Source organism: Oenanthe melanoleuca, chromosome 1, assembly GCF_029582105.1.
Source record: "Oenanthe melanoleuca isolate GR-GAL-2019-014 chromosome 1, OMel1.0, whole genome shotgun sequence".
Lineage (NCBI taxonomy): Eukaryota > Metazoa > Chordata > Aves > Passeriformes > Muscicapidae > Oenanthe > Oenanthe melanoleuca.
Window position 1 is genome coordinate 41,384,538 of NC_079333.1, and position 14,349 is coordinate 41,398,886.

The 14,349-nt window shown below is 40.8% G+C and overlaps 1 protein-coding gene across 3 annotated transcripts in view; it reads right to left on the reverse strand.

Annotated features, from left to right (window-relative positions):
• Positions 1-6,208: 6,208 nt before the first annotated feature.
• The window catches only part of ALKBH8 (alkB homolog 8, tRNA methyltransferase), a 45,428-nt gene continuing 37,287 nt past the window's right edge, over positions 6,209-14,349 (reverse strand). For 2 of the 3 annotated variants that reach the window (XM_056492300.1, XM_056492295.1), the window contains 2 exons: positions 9,890-10,039; positions 8,024-8,723 (listed from right to left, as the gene is read on the reverse strand). In XM_056492300.1, the coding sequence (XP_056348275.1) occupies positions 8,154-8,723; positions 9,890-10,039 (720 nt within the window). In that variant the 3' untranslated portion in view covers positions 8,024-8,153. Of the gene's footprint in view, positions 8,724-9,889; positions 10,040-14,349 lie in introns of all 3 variants that reach the window. The other variant, XM_056492289.1, reaches the window with a different exon arrangement.

The following is a 14,349-nucleotide window of genomic DNA, read 5'->3' on the forward strand; positions in this document are numbered from 1 at the left end:
ATACTGAGTAATATGCCTGACATCCCAAGTCATTGTCTTTGTCACTGTTCTTGACAGGACACCCTCTGACAAGTGCGACACTGCCACCTTGTCTAGCCACTCATTTTGAAGCACAAAGGCCTCTCCAAGCCCCTGTTGATGCTAACACATAGGCTACACTGAGCAAGCATATCTCCAAGCATATGCCACCATGCTGGATACCACCAAGATGGAAAAGAGACCATAATTGGGAGGACACTGGATTTCTTTTAGTGCTTTTTAGGCTCTTCTGTCCCAGAAGTTTCAGAATGGGAGAGACCATAATATGTCCCATAATAGTCCAGTTCCATTTAATATTTCCCCATGATGTGGTTTCAAGCTTTACCTGTCTCTCAGAAGCATCTAAGGGAGCTGCTGACACAGGCAAGATATAAACATCCTTGCAGGGTGTCCTGCCAATCCACCAGGATTTAGAAAGGGATTGGTCACACAGGAATACTCTTATTATGAAGTCTTTATGTCTTGTAAAGCCAAGCACTTTTTATACAGGGAAGATGGGCAAGAAGTGATTTTTGACCTTGTATTCTCCCAGGAGACTATTTGGTATGTCCATCTGAACAAGTGGATTGACTGAGGGGATTATTTGGAGAGATCAAAGGTGAGGCAAGAACTCTGGCCATCCTAACAAACCTCCTGCCAGGGATCTTGGAGTGATAAATCTCACTGTGGCCTGCAAGCTGTCTCCATGTCTTTCAGGTTTTGCAACAGAAATGAGAGAAAATAGTAACAGCACCAGAGATTGCACAATTGTGTTTATTTAATCTGTGAGATGTCAACAGAAAGAAAGAAATTAATCTCTGTGATTTCTCTAATTTCAAGCATACAGAGAACCTACATCTCCATAATCAGCATTTCTTCATTAAAAAGAATTGCTGTAAATGTTTTTTACTCCAGAACACCTTCTAATTTACATCCTTGCCACATACAACCTGATATCCAAGAAAGCTTGAGGCACAAGAAGAATGCATGATAAACAATTGTTTTTTTCTTTTTTAGTGTATTCTTAATACTCAGCAGTTGGGCCAGAAGAAATATACCCCCTCATTGTGGTAGCTTGGTGAGAGGCATCAATGAATTTTAAATAAAACACCCTCTGAACATTCCTCAGAATATGGGATGAAGAGTGAGGAAAGTGAGATGGGAAATGAATACATGCAGCAGAAATCATTACAATGGCAATTAAAAAAAAAATAGGAAGCATTCCCCGAAGAAACCAAGCTCTCTTGAAGGACAAAACTCCTTAACAAGAGGGTCATTAGAAACTGCTAGGGACAGGTTCTTATCATAAATTAAAACAGCACCAGGCCAGTCACCACATGGGCTACTTACTTAAGGGCTTTATGTCAAAATTTCCCAGCCTGAGAAGCCTGTAAGAGTCCCAGAGATAAATAACCTGAGGAGAGGATTTGAATGAGAAATTCAAAGTGTTAGGATTTTCAAGGACTCAAGCATGTCATTACTTATGAGACAAGGAGTTATTTGTATTGGTAAATTAGGAAATCTGATTTGGGTGAGAATTCAAAGATCATGAGACCAGAGAGGAAATATGTAAATAAAGAAAGGTGAAAATATGGATGGCACATGCAAACAAGTCCTCAGAAAGGGATGTTGTGCACAAAAAATTGTTTTGCAAAGTAAGAAAGAGGGGGGGAAAGCCAACAGATTTGTGCTAATAAATTTAGAGAGGACAGGAGAACATGTAAAGACTATGTACTATGCAAATCACTTTTGGAAACTAAGCAAGAGGCAAGTGGAAAAAAAAGAATGAACAACCTCTTCTCTGTTTTTTATCCTTGCCATCTCTAACTGGAAGAATAAGGCAGTGTGAAAAGCTGGGGAGCTTTGAAATTGGAACTGAAGGGAGGATTTGCCTTCTAATAGTGGGAACGTGGGATTCACTGTAATTGTTCTAACAGAGCATTGTAACTTGAATTTCTGCCAGAGAGCTGCAGCATACTGTAAAGGACTCTGCCTCCCTGAGATAGGTGCTTTAGCAGTTCCCTGGTTGCAATTTTATGCTTTGAATTCATCCAAGTGTATGAGGAGCCTAACATTAAGGACTGATGTGTTTGACTGAGTTTGAGCAGTTGAATATGATGAGAAACGTGCTGCTCTGCACAAGGCATCAAAGATAACTATCTGAGGAGACAGGATAGCTCAGGAGCACACAGTAAGCTACTTTTATTGTTAGCAATTTCTAAACTGTCTCTAGGCCTTGGAACCACAGTTTCAGTTTTTGAACTAGAGTCTGAATAAGACATCACATGAAGAAGCACAAAATAATTTATAAAAATATATATTTCATATTAATTTATTCTACTGTCTTCTGCTTTGGTTCAATAGTTTTCCTTTTAATTAAATTTCAGTGGGAATATAAGACAAAGACATAGCTAAGAAAAAATACATCTATAGAGTTGATTGTTGTGATCAAAGATTGGTTTCCTTTTGTTTTTTTCAGATGAAAGGCATTAGTTTTTTAACAAAAGTTAGCTTGTCATCATGGTAAAGTAATAACACGGAGCATTTCTGCATTGTAGGGAGAAAATTAATTACTGATACTGCAGTGACATATCTCCCTACCTTATTTGCTGGTGAATTGGAAATTTCCTGCCACTGCTTTCATAAAATCAAAGGAAAAAGTACTGCTATCATTGGGGTTGCTGTTTTGTAATGGTAAAGCATAGGCATAGCCTGCTTAAAGGGTAGAGAAGAACTTCATGTCAGAGAACTCCCTCTGTGTCCCTGATCCACTTTAAACAAGGATACCTTTAAAATAGCTTAAAATGCTGGCAAAGTTTCTGGGCATTTTACAGTATTTACACACCAGTGGTGGTTTGCTGCAAGAAAACGTGACAGAAATACTGTACAAAATTCTGTCAGCCAGATAAAAACAGTCCAGGGTCTTGCTGTTGACCTGAGTTGTAGACTTCAGCACCAGTGTCTTTTACAGTTCAGTGAGGTGGCTTAGCCCAGGAATTTGTGTATGATAGCACCACCAGGCACAAGCTGCCTGCATTCAGCAAGCATTCAACAAGCATCTCTGTAGCAAGTATTTGTTAAGGAGGCAGGTGAGAGAAGGAAAATGTTTCATTTCCAGCCACTTGAGATGTCAGGCATGGTTTTCAGCAAGTTTAGACAAAGCAGTGAAATTCCGATTCTGCCTCAAGAGCACATAGCAAGTTATTTGCATAACAAATTAGGGTCCAAGTACTGATGTCAGTATAATAATTTCATATAAAGCACAATAACACACCTAAAAGAGAATTGTAATTATGAATGGAATGTCTTTCCCTCTTTTCTCCACAATAAATTATAGAAAACCATAGTGACACACAGAAAGTGATAATGACAAGAAATCCTTAACTGTAGCAGCAAGAAGAATACACAAAACAAAGAACACTGGAGACAGTAGCTATTAATCTTCTTCAGTATTCCTGGGAAAATCTTTATCATTTTCACTTTCTGTGACAGGTGTAACAGAGCTGGAATTCTGAAACTAAAAGGTGGGGTTTTTTTTAAATTTTGGTAAAAATGAACATTTTGTAATATATGGAAAATGTTATCACTCTAAATCTCTCATAATTTAATGGGAAGGTTCTCTATCCACCTAATACTGTCAGGGGAACAGTTTGCAAAACTCAGAATATTTGCTGTATGCAATGACAGCTGCATGACATTTATTTCTGGCACACGGTTCCCCAGACATGCTCATTGACATTCACATGTTATAGAGAATTTCTGACATCTGTATTTGTACTTACATGAATTAGAAGCTTCATATTCATAATGCTTCTGTGAGAGGAAGAAGATTCCTAATCCTGGTATGAGAACAGGAAGCAGCTGCAGAAACAACGTGTGATGAAGTGACCATAATCCCCATTCCCCATCCCTCTGAGTCACTGCAAGGAGGAGTTAGGAGATCAGAAATAAAAGTAAGGCTGGGAAGAAGGGAAGGGTGGAGGGACGGTGTTTTCTAAGATTTAGTTTTACTTCTCCTTTCTCTACTCTGGCCCATGAAGGTAATTGGTGAGTGATCTCTCCCCAGTGATACCCCAACCCATGAGCCTTTCATTAAATTTTCTCTCCTGTGTCTCGCTGAGGGAGGGCATGATTGAGTGACTTTGGTGGGCACCAGAGAGTACAAGACTTCATCTTTTGTTCCCTGTGCCAAGGCTAGTCCTTCAAGCTCTCTTTAGAGAAGCTGTGGTCCCAATTCAGCTTTCTGTGGCTCTCATTCAGCAAAGCAATGCAATCAGCGTGTTCTCTCTTGTCATCTGCTGTCCTACACCTCTCCCTGCTAAGCTTAAATTGAGCTCTTCCAGGGAAATCCAACCTCTCTGAGCTCTGGAGGAGTTTTTGTCACAGGGCTTGGCTGCACCAGGACATCAGTCTGAAAAACCTCTATGAAGTTAAAAGAAGCCCTCCATGTTTTGCAGGTTTCATTTTTTGCCTGCCCCAGAACAAGAAATCACCTCATGTCCTTTGCTTTAAGCCCAGGGATGCTCTAATGCCCTTTGTCAGGGCAGGACAGTGCAACACATGAACAGGTCTGCCCAGCACAGGGTCAGGGCACCTGATCCACCCACCTGGGGTGGCTTGGTGGTCTCTGGAATGAGAGGCTGGACACAAGGGGGACAGTGACCCCCACACCAGCCACTTCTGGTCACACCACCAGATGCTTGCCTGTATGTGCCCAAAGCTAAACCAAGGGTCTTATTTGGGCCAGAGTAGAAATTCCCACCTCCCTAGTCCTGGGTGCACCAAGGCACTTTGATGATGACTGGGACATCAGAGAGGACTGCCATAGGAGAGGCATTGGTATTCACAGCACACATCACACTCACAGGGAGCTTTGCTTTCCCTTTATCTTCTAGATTGCAAATGAATAACCATTTAAGCATATTTGTTATTTCAATAAGGCCAAAAAGGGAACATGATTACTATGAAAACCAGTGCACCAAAAAACTTGTAATATTTAAACCCAAATGCTGACCTTAAAGAATTTCATCTCATTACCACTTCCAGGATGTAAAAAGGGGCAACTGTGGTGGTATGCAATTCTGTGTGTCTCTGCGATACTTTTTGTTAACATCTACCTCCCCTCCTCCCTTGTCATTTTCTTCTTCACCACTTCATTCCTCTTTGAGCATCTGAAGAAACTCTCTGATTTTAACCAAAGAAATATTTCATAACATTTCCAGGCCCCAGAGGATGTCAGAGTACCTTTAACTTTTCTACTGTCTTTGAAGGGATGGCATGCCACTGGGATCGTCCTCTGGCTCACAGGCTTCAAAATGCCAGGAAAAGCCTCCTTGGTAAGGAATTATGTATTGCATGTTCAACCCAGTGTTGATTCAAGCAATGTTGCCCAAGCTGGTATTCCCCATGCTAGAACTCCTTCCGGAACCAGGACCCACTGGAACTCACCACTATCAGGCTGCCTAGGACAGGGAGAGTGACACTTTCTGCTCTGAGCCAGCAGGAAATGGATTGAAAAAGCTGCTGTGACTCAGCTAAAAGGAATACCTTGCAGGAAGACTGATGGCATCCAAAAGACTGACAATAAAATCTGACTCTTCTCTCAGACATCCCAGGTGCTTCACTGCAGACCTGGTTAGAGGGTATCTGACGTATTCATACATATGGCAGTCAATAAATGATGTTAAACAGCCTGGAAGGCAAGAAACACTAAATGTGATACCAGACACTGCCTAATGCTGCCTCTGCCAGGGAAACAGAGGGAAAGCTGGAAAGCTCTACAGGAGCCACAGGGCCTGCAAAAAATAGATCAGTGTTACATAAAGTCCATATTCAATTATTCAGGCTTTGTCTACTTGATGCATTTGAGCCCCAGGTCAGAACAATGCTTAACCCTGTGTCCAGTCAGAGCCAGGAGTGAATTTGGAGGCAGCACCTCTGAGCTATCCTCAGTCAGAACAAGGGTACATTGAGAAATCGAGCACAACTGCAGACCTGATTCCTGATTTGTCACACAAGGTCATGATATGGCAGCACTTCAGTAGGACTTTCAAGCAGTAATTGTTGCTTGCCAGAACACCATATATTCTTAAAGAAAATGCAGCTACAGGCAATGTACAAACCCAACAGCAGCTACTGTGTGCTCAAAAGGAGTCCAGGCACCAGCAAATACACATGCAGACACAGAGCTCAGAAATGTGTCCTCCTACTTTATTCTACATGAATGCAATCCACATAATCAGAAATGGGGAGCCCAGTCTAGTGAGTTAGTCACTGCACAGACACCCAGCAGAGGCTGTCCCTGCCCTTTCTCACCAGTGACACACCGACATCATGTAGCACTGCACCCTGCAGCTGTCAGGCCAGCTCTGGTCCCACAGTCCAGCTGGGAAAGGGGCGAGTTCCTGCACCCAAACACTTTGTCCCAGTACTGAAGCCAGCTCAGGCCTTGATGAAAGACATATTTCCAGCTATGGGATATTCACTGAATGTGTGCAAATCAGCCCCTGAACATGCCCAGAGGGCTCATTGCTACATACATGCTTCCTTTGTTGTCTAAAGGAAAGAAATCAGTTAAGACAAGGCTGCTGCTACATGAACAGCATGTGCAGCTGAGGAATGAGCCTTCCCAAGGGCTCTTCAAAAGCAGACAGCAAGTAAAGCACAGGCATGGTGAACTGTGGTGGCAGCAAGCTCCTCTCTTACTGCTCCCGTTTCCATCAGATTTTCTCCATTACAAGATGGGAGCTTAGGAGAAATGGTGACTGTGAGCAGGCTGCCAGCACAGCAGCCTTTAACCTGCACATGGTAGGCCAAGCTGTGCTCAGTCCCCACATGATTTAGGAAGGGCACCTCAGTTTATATGCCATTATTTACAGCAGCACAACCTGCCAATACCATAGATCTTGCCACAACTACAGGCAATCAATCAATGTTACAGGCAATGACAGCATGGCTTAGCAGCACTGGTTTCCAGAGGCACCAACAGCCATTCACCCTACAAAAGTCAGCCCATTATTTTAGCTCCAGAAATGCATTCCAGGTATCACTCTCCTTTGGCAGCACAAGAGTCACATCAAATAAATTGCACTTGTAGGCCACAGCCAAAAGGGCTGCTCTGAGCCAGCCAGCCCAGCATCAGTTCTCCTCTACTCCAGTCCTTTACTCTTCTGAAGTGCATTAAATAAAACTTGCTCCACTGCCAGCATTTAGGGTTTGAAAATACCCAGAAGAAACCTGCACCAATATTGCCTTTCCTTTAATATTTTTCCTTTTTTTCCCCCTGGAGGATCTCAGGGCCACCCCCACCCCAACAAGTCCTGGTGCTACATGCACAGAGATGTGCACTCATAGGAATGCAGGTGTGTAGCAGATCTGGTCTGGCTGTTCTAGCTGGGCTGGTACTCATACTTCACAGGAGCTTTCACACAACACTACAATGAAGAGCTACAGAAATCTGGGGATGGACAGCACAAATTGTGGGTATTTGAGTCAAGGAAGAGAAAAATGTCTGTGGTATCCCCACTAACTTTCCAGCTCCCTTTGAGGAAATCATTATTGCCACAAACGAGAGAGTAAATTCCAAACTGAAAGAGATCTGTCACCTCTCATGGACACCAAAACAGGCAGGACCAAAGCTGAGGCAACAGTTTGACTCTTCAGTGGATGGCTTCATATGCCATCCACTCCCTCCTTCCTGATCCACAATTTTACACAGCAAACAGCTCTGCCTTTCCTGCCCAGATTCCATTCCAATTAGCTGTGGACTGCAGGGAAAGCACTGCAGCTACATCAATATAAAATGGTGTAAGAGAAGGGAGAACCAAGCCCTTTGTCTTTAAAAGCTCAACACTGGCCCTTATGATTTGCATGGGCAATATTTTCCCACTTAATCCTCTTCACTGTATTTCAGAGAAGTAAAGCAAACACTCTGCAGAGGTAGTAACTGAGTTTGGCCATTATTTTGTTAACATATGCACACAGTGCTAGCCAGTGTTATTAACTCAATACTCAAATCTTTATTCTGTTATTTTAAAAGAGGCAATAGCTGGAGCCTGCATTAAAAATACCTTTCACAAAATACCTTTCACAATAAAAAAGAAAAACTCTACAGATAGTAGAGGAAGCATCACAGGCTACAACTTTTCTAGAATCACACACCAGTTTCCCTGATCATAATAACTCTTTTGAACCTTCACACAATCCAGGGATCTGCATACTGCTTCCAGTTCCCCTTCACAGAACACATGGTAATACCGGTGGAAAACAGGGCTGAGTTCTTGTGATTCTTTGGAGCCACCTGGAATCAACACTGTATCAACATTTTCCTCTTTCTTTTTAGTACCACCTTTCAGGTGCCAGGGAACCAGCAAATCTTGAGAGTGAAAGGAGGTTCTGTTAGTGTGAACAGGCAGTCTGAAGTCTGCTACTGGCTTGGCACCACAGCTTTCATCCTTCAAGTCATCAAGGAGCTGATCAGACCATGTTGAGTCTTGGCTGCTGTTATCAGGCTCTTGGTCACTAAGTGATCTCTGGGCTGTGCCAGTATTCATTTCCTTGTCTTTGTTTTTACTACTATTCTTTTCCTTAAGGTACTTAGACTTCTGGTTTTTGTATTCTTGTTCCATTGCCCAGACATAAATGAGTGCAGTTCCACCAGGTCTTAGAAGCCGAGCTAGTTCCCGGACAGTAGCCAGTCTCCGCTCCTGGAAAGGAAAAGGAAAAGTGTGAAGCTAGTACATAAACAAGAAGTCAGGAGAATGGAATGGCAGCAATTTCTCCTTACCAAAGATACAATAAAACTTGAAAAAAAGGTGTTTTTTCCCACTACTTATTTTAATTCATAATATAGCCCATCACTGTGTGCAAGCCAAGACATTTTCCTAAACACAATTTCTTTGTGGAGACATCATTCATGTCAAGCACTGGAACAGGCTGTCCAGGGCAGTGGTGAATTCACCATCCCTGGAGGTATTTAAAGGACCTGTAGATGTGGCACTCAGGGACATGGTTTAGTGGTGAACTTGGCAGTGCCTGGTTAATAGCAGGACTTGATGATCTTAAATGCCTTTTCCAGTCTCAATGATTCTACTATTCTCTTTCCATTTGAAAATAGTTCTGTGCTGAGCAGGATTTCTTGGACATATCAGCCCACCTGGAAAAGACAGACACCTTTTCAAGAAGGTGATTCAGTATTTAAAATCCCAGATTCAAATCTACCACACCTGATGATGCACAGGCTGAATCTGAAGGGGTCAGACTTACATCTTAAACACAGGTCCTCTGACCACACAAAGATATGACAGCCTTCTTCAAAACAGAGTTCCTTCTACTTTTTTTTTTTTACTGGATTTGGAAATATTCACCCCATTTCTGGTATGGAAAGATCCGTAGGGCCTCTCTAAGATGGTCTAGAAACTTGTTACCATGGCAGAGTTTCTGCCAGGAGAACCTTATCCAGCCCAGAGACACAGAAAACTGGTGTTTGGAGATGAACAACCAATGCACAGATTAAAAAACCCAAAATCACAAGATCTGCCCAAGATCTGAGCCAGGAAATAATATAATTCTTGACTCCCAAAGCAGACCCCCCCCTTCTCCAGCGTCATTAATTACAAGCACACAAAAATGAAGCCCAAACATAGGACCAAAGCTTCAGGGGGAGCAAGGGCATCTGAGAAGCAGAATGTGAACAGAAAGTTTAAGAAGCAGCAGTACAACAACAGCTTAACTCTGCTCTGACAACTTGCTTGCACCAAATGCAAACCGCGGATTTGTTCCCACTTTGTTCTTGCCTTTGCTTGTATTGCAGTATTAGCAGCCCTGCACAGCAATCCAGCAGTACAGTGGAGCAGGCAGAGGGGTGACTTACTGCTGTTGAGAAGTGGTGGATTACAGCAATTGAGATGCAGGCATCACAAGAACCACTGCGGATTGGCACTGACAGGGCATCACAGACAAATGCCTGGAAATGTTTTTCTCCACAAATATCCACCAGGTTTTTGCTGCGATCACAGCCAACCTAGAACAGAAAATGTTTCATTAAGCTTTTCAGGAGAGGATAATTACAAGGCTGGAATATGATTTTCATTTGATGCTTACAGTAACAGTCATCACAGTCTCCTACTGTGGGAACACAGTTTAAAATCAAAACAAGAGCAAGTGTGAGAAAACAGCCTTAAGAGGAGTATATTGTTCCCAGGTACAGACAAAAAGAAAACAACGCTGATGCTACACCTGCCCAGTGTCCACATCAAAGGCAGTAAGACAAAACTTACTGTCTTTGAAAAATCAGCATTTAGAAGTGTTTTTTAAATGCCTGCTTAAAAACAATAAATCTATTAAATCTAAACTGATCAAGACACCTACTGAAAGAAATAGCGAGCATGGACCACCCTTGTTTTCATGTCTGCCATGCACACTGAATACTCAAACCAAAGCCCTGCTACCAGGTTATATATCAAACTTTGCATGTATGAGAATAATGAATTTATTTGTTTTCAGTGACCAGCAAGAAGTAGATTGAAGAGAACAGGTTCAGAATCCTAAATTATTACTGTTGACAGTGTTTATTGCATTTGACACCAAAAGAATACTAAACCATCTTTGATGCACAAAGAATAGCAAACAACTTACCCTGCTTAATCAACCCAGAAGAGACAGCAGTACCACTAAAATTAAAAACCTCTTTTGCAATGATTACTGAAAATACATTTATTTTCCATCATAATTTTTCATTTTATCTGTTCAAATCCTTTTATCTTTCAGCTTCTGCCACAGTTTTGAAGAAAACCAGAATTCTGTTCCAGTATTATTTTGTGAAAGCTTACCAGCTGCCTTCTACTCAGGTCCCTGACTTTTGATCCAAAGTAAATTAAACAGTTGTGAAAATGCCAACCTGACAATAAAAGATAATCCTCCACAAAAACTATGAACATGTGCATATAATCCAGCCAATTAGCAATAAACAGACCTGAAAAGATCAATCCTAACATTGCTTTCTTCACACTCATTCCTTGGTCTCTTGCATTTACTATAGTACTAAGTGAATTGTGTTGCTTATGAATAAAAAAGGAAACCCTTATTTATTTGAATGCAAACAAATCCCCATCATTTTACACAGGCAGCCAACTGAAGTGTCTTTAAATTACTCTGACAACCTGCATGTTAGTGATTGCACACCTCATTACTGGTACTTTTAACTACTTCTGCAATTAAGACATTGGCTTGAAGTTCTTAATAATAAAACTCAAAGGACCAAATTCACTGCTGGCAGAAGGAAGAAGAAAAATACTTGCAGCTTCCACTGAGGGCAAGTTTTCTCAGAAAGAATTGCTTTGGCCCTCCACATCTAGAGTGAAAATGGGCTGGATAATGGAACACAATCCCCCGTTCCCAAAATGACCTTGAAAAGGACTACAATGTATGTTGATGAAATCGAATGAGCTGAGAATGAGAACAAAGCCCTCATTTGCATCTAAATTATATCAAATATTATGAAGTCAGGTTTACTTATATTGACATACTTTCTAAAGCAAATGTACATCCAAAGCAAGGTTCACAGTGGAAATGGAGACCTTGAAACAGAACACTTTGAACACATGGCTGCTCCAGAAGAGGTATAATAGGCTAAAACTTTATGTGGTTTTAAATGCAAACATGACAATAGGTGCTATGTATATAGGCATACATGGTGAACACAGGGAGTCACCATAGATACCTGGTGCTGAAGCTAGGCAACTTTAGCATCCTTACTAGAACTACCTCTAGGTGATATTTCAAAATAATAATAATCACCACACTCCTGCTTCTTCTAACTTACCAGAGCCATGCATTCATTAAAAACCAGAATACATTCATTTCAGTCACTTAGAAAACAATAAGGTAGCAAAAAGCAAGTAAATTTAGTGGTGCAATACCAGCTTAGAGCTGCAAAGTTAGCCTGTGGTTTTTATGAGTACAGAAAACATTTACAGCAAACTTAACTTTTCCATTACTAACTGATTTTTAAATTCTAAAATATACAGAAGCTTTGACTGATGAAAATTCATCTACAGTAGAGTTCAAAGGACTGTTTTAATTGAGAACAGGTTTTTCTCTAATTAAATATATAATCAAAACATTTAAAACAAATCTCAGAATATAGCTGGAAAGCTTTCATTTTTGCCAGTTCATTTCTCTATTTTTGATGTTCAGAACAGGATATTTATTGTCTTTGCTAGCATCTCTAATAGAAGAGTGCAGAAAGGCAGGTGAATTACTATTAGTCCATCATCCAGACCCAAAAGAATCTAGTACATCTCTTGGTGAGTCAAGCTGTATGTATATGTTTTTGGCTTTCTATTTCTTATTATCTATGATTCTTCTCAATCATTTCTTATACCTCAGCTTTAAAAAAATCAAATTCCTTGCTCAAACTCCACAATTTTTCATATATATCTCATATAGCATGGCTGATTATTCAGCTGAGTCTGCCTCAGCAAGTCCACCTCTCAGCAAGTCACTCCACACATTTCAATATTCCCATAAAGGAGGCTGGCTTATCATGTTTCTCACATTTTGCTCCAGACATCCATTCCCACATCCCTGCCTTTTCAGGAAGTAACTCCACCCATCTCTTCACCACTTTTTGTGATGTAATCAATGGCTCACAGGAGCTCAAGAGTGGCCACTGACAGGTACTGTGACTAAAATCCACTTGGATTTAAAGCACTGAGTTTCAGTGTATAAGGATAAATATTAACTGCATCCAACTCTTACTTTAAAACAGGAAATCTGTATTAGTATGGAGGCCTGTAACTCTATAACTAGAACCCCAACAAACAAAACTTAGTAAAGGGGCAAAGGTATGTCATCATTCTGGCATACCATGCCCTCTTTGGGCATACTGGATAATGCAAACCTTTAGACAATCAAAGTATCAAAAAAAAAAAAAAAAAGTCCAAGATAAAAGAGGAGAAATGAAGGAGAAACAAATGTAACACCTGCCCATGCACCTTCACCTCTACCTTTACAACAAAGAGTAGCTAAAGTAGATTTTATAAAATCTGTTTAATGCTGTGGTTTGGTATAGATCATTAGTGGGGAAAAGACACTAACAAGTAGCTTGCTTTGTAATGATGCTGCAAATCTGAAAAAGGGAAACCCTCTTGCATGCTGAAAAAAAGACAGGTAAAGACAGGTTGAGATTACCCACCACTATGTGTTTTCTTTCATATTATCTCATTATAACTAACTCAGCCTGGTAGACTTAGTTCATTTAAGTATCTGGGAACCTGATTTATTCAGCACATTACAAAGCAATGAACAAAACAATACCTAATTCTGCAATCTAGCCACCGAATGGAATTACGTCGCTCTCCAGAGAAACACCTCAGCTAGAACTAACAGCATCAGAAGCTTGAGAAACCAAATTACATTCCAGCAAACAATTAATCTGAGTCAGGCTTTCAGCATTTCTTTCATCTAGTGTTTTGGTTTAATAGTCAGGGTATCTCTGAAAGCAAAGTGCTATGCCTAAGATCTGAAGTTCATTTCTCAGTGACAAAGCAACAGAACCAAGCTGAACAATTCAGCCTTCTTTCTAGTGCTGTGCTGCTCTTGCCCAGTTCCTTCTGAGCTCTCTTCCAGATCTCTCACCCATTTAATGACTATTATTCACTGAGAGAAAAGGGCAGGAAGAGTTTATCTGCGTCTCCCTTCAGTTGCTAAGATATGGTGCACTTACTCCAGGTATACCTTTACTAATTGGTTTTGTCCCTCCTGCTTTTACCCACTACTAAAAAGTCCTTGGGAGAGGAATCTGTTCCCAATCTGTACAAACCCAGTGCAACTAAAACCCACCCAACATTATGCAACAATACCACAGTAAATATTCACTCTCTCTCCTCCCTATATCCTGGAAAAATGAAATTTTAATGTAGTTCTAGTAGACTGCCATTTGGGACAGTAATACAGAAAACAGAGGTGCACATTTCACAGCAAAGCAGGTCTTACAAAGTCTTGTGAAATATTAACTGCTTTACCAATTAACCTCTGAATGACATAAACAACAGAAATAGGAATGTCTGTATTAAAGCAAATCATTTTGGCTCCTCAATTGCCATATTTTTTCCTATCATCAGTACTCGGTCAAGTAGCACAATTTCTTTATACAAAAGGAGAACATATTTACCCTATGGCATTTTCAGTTATTTGCCACTTAATTTCCCACCAATTCATCAGTTCAATTAAAAATGTAAAGGAAAATTTTGAAAGACTTCAATGACTTTTCATTCATGCTGTAGTCTGAACATTCCTGCAGAGATTTACACATCACTACACCTACCTGAA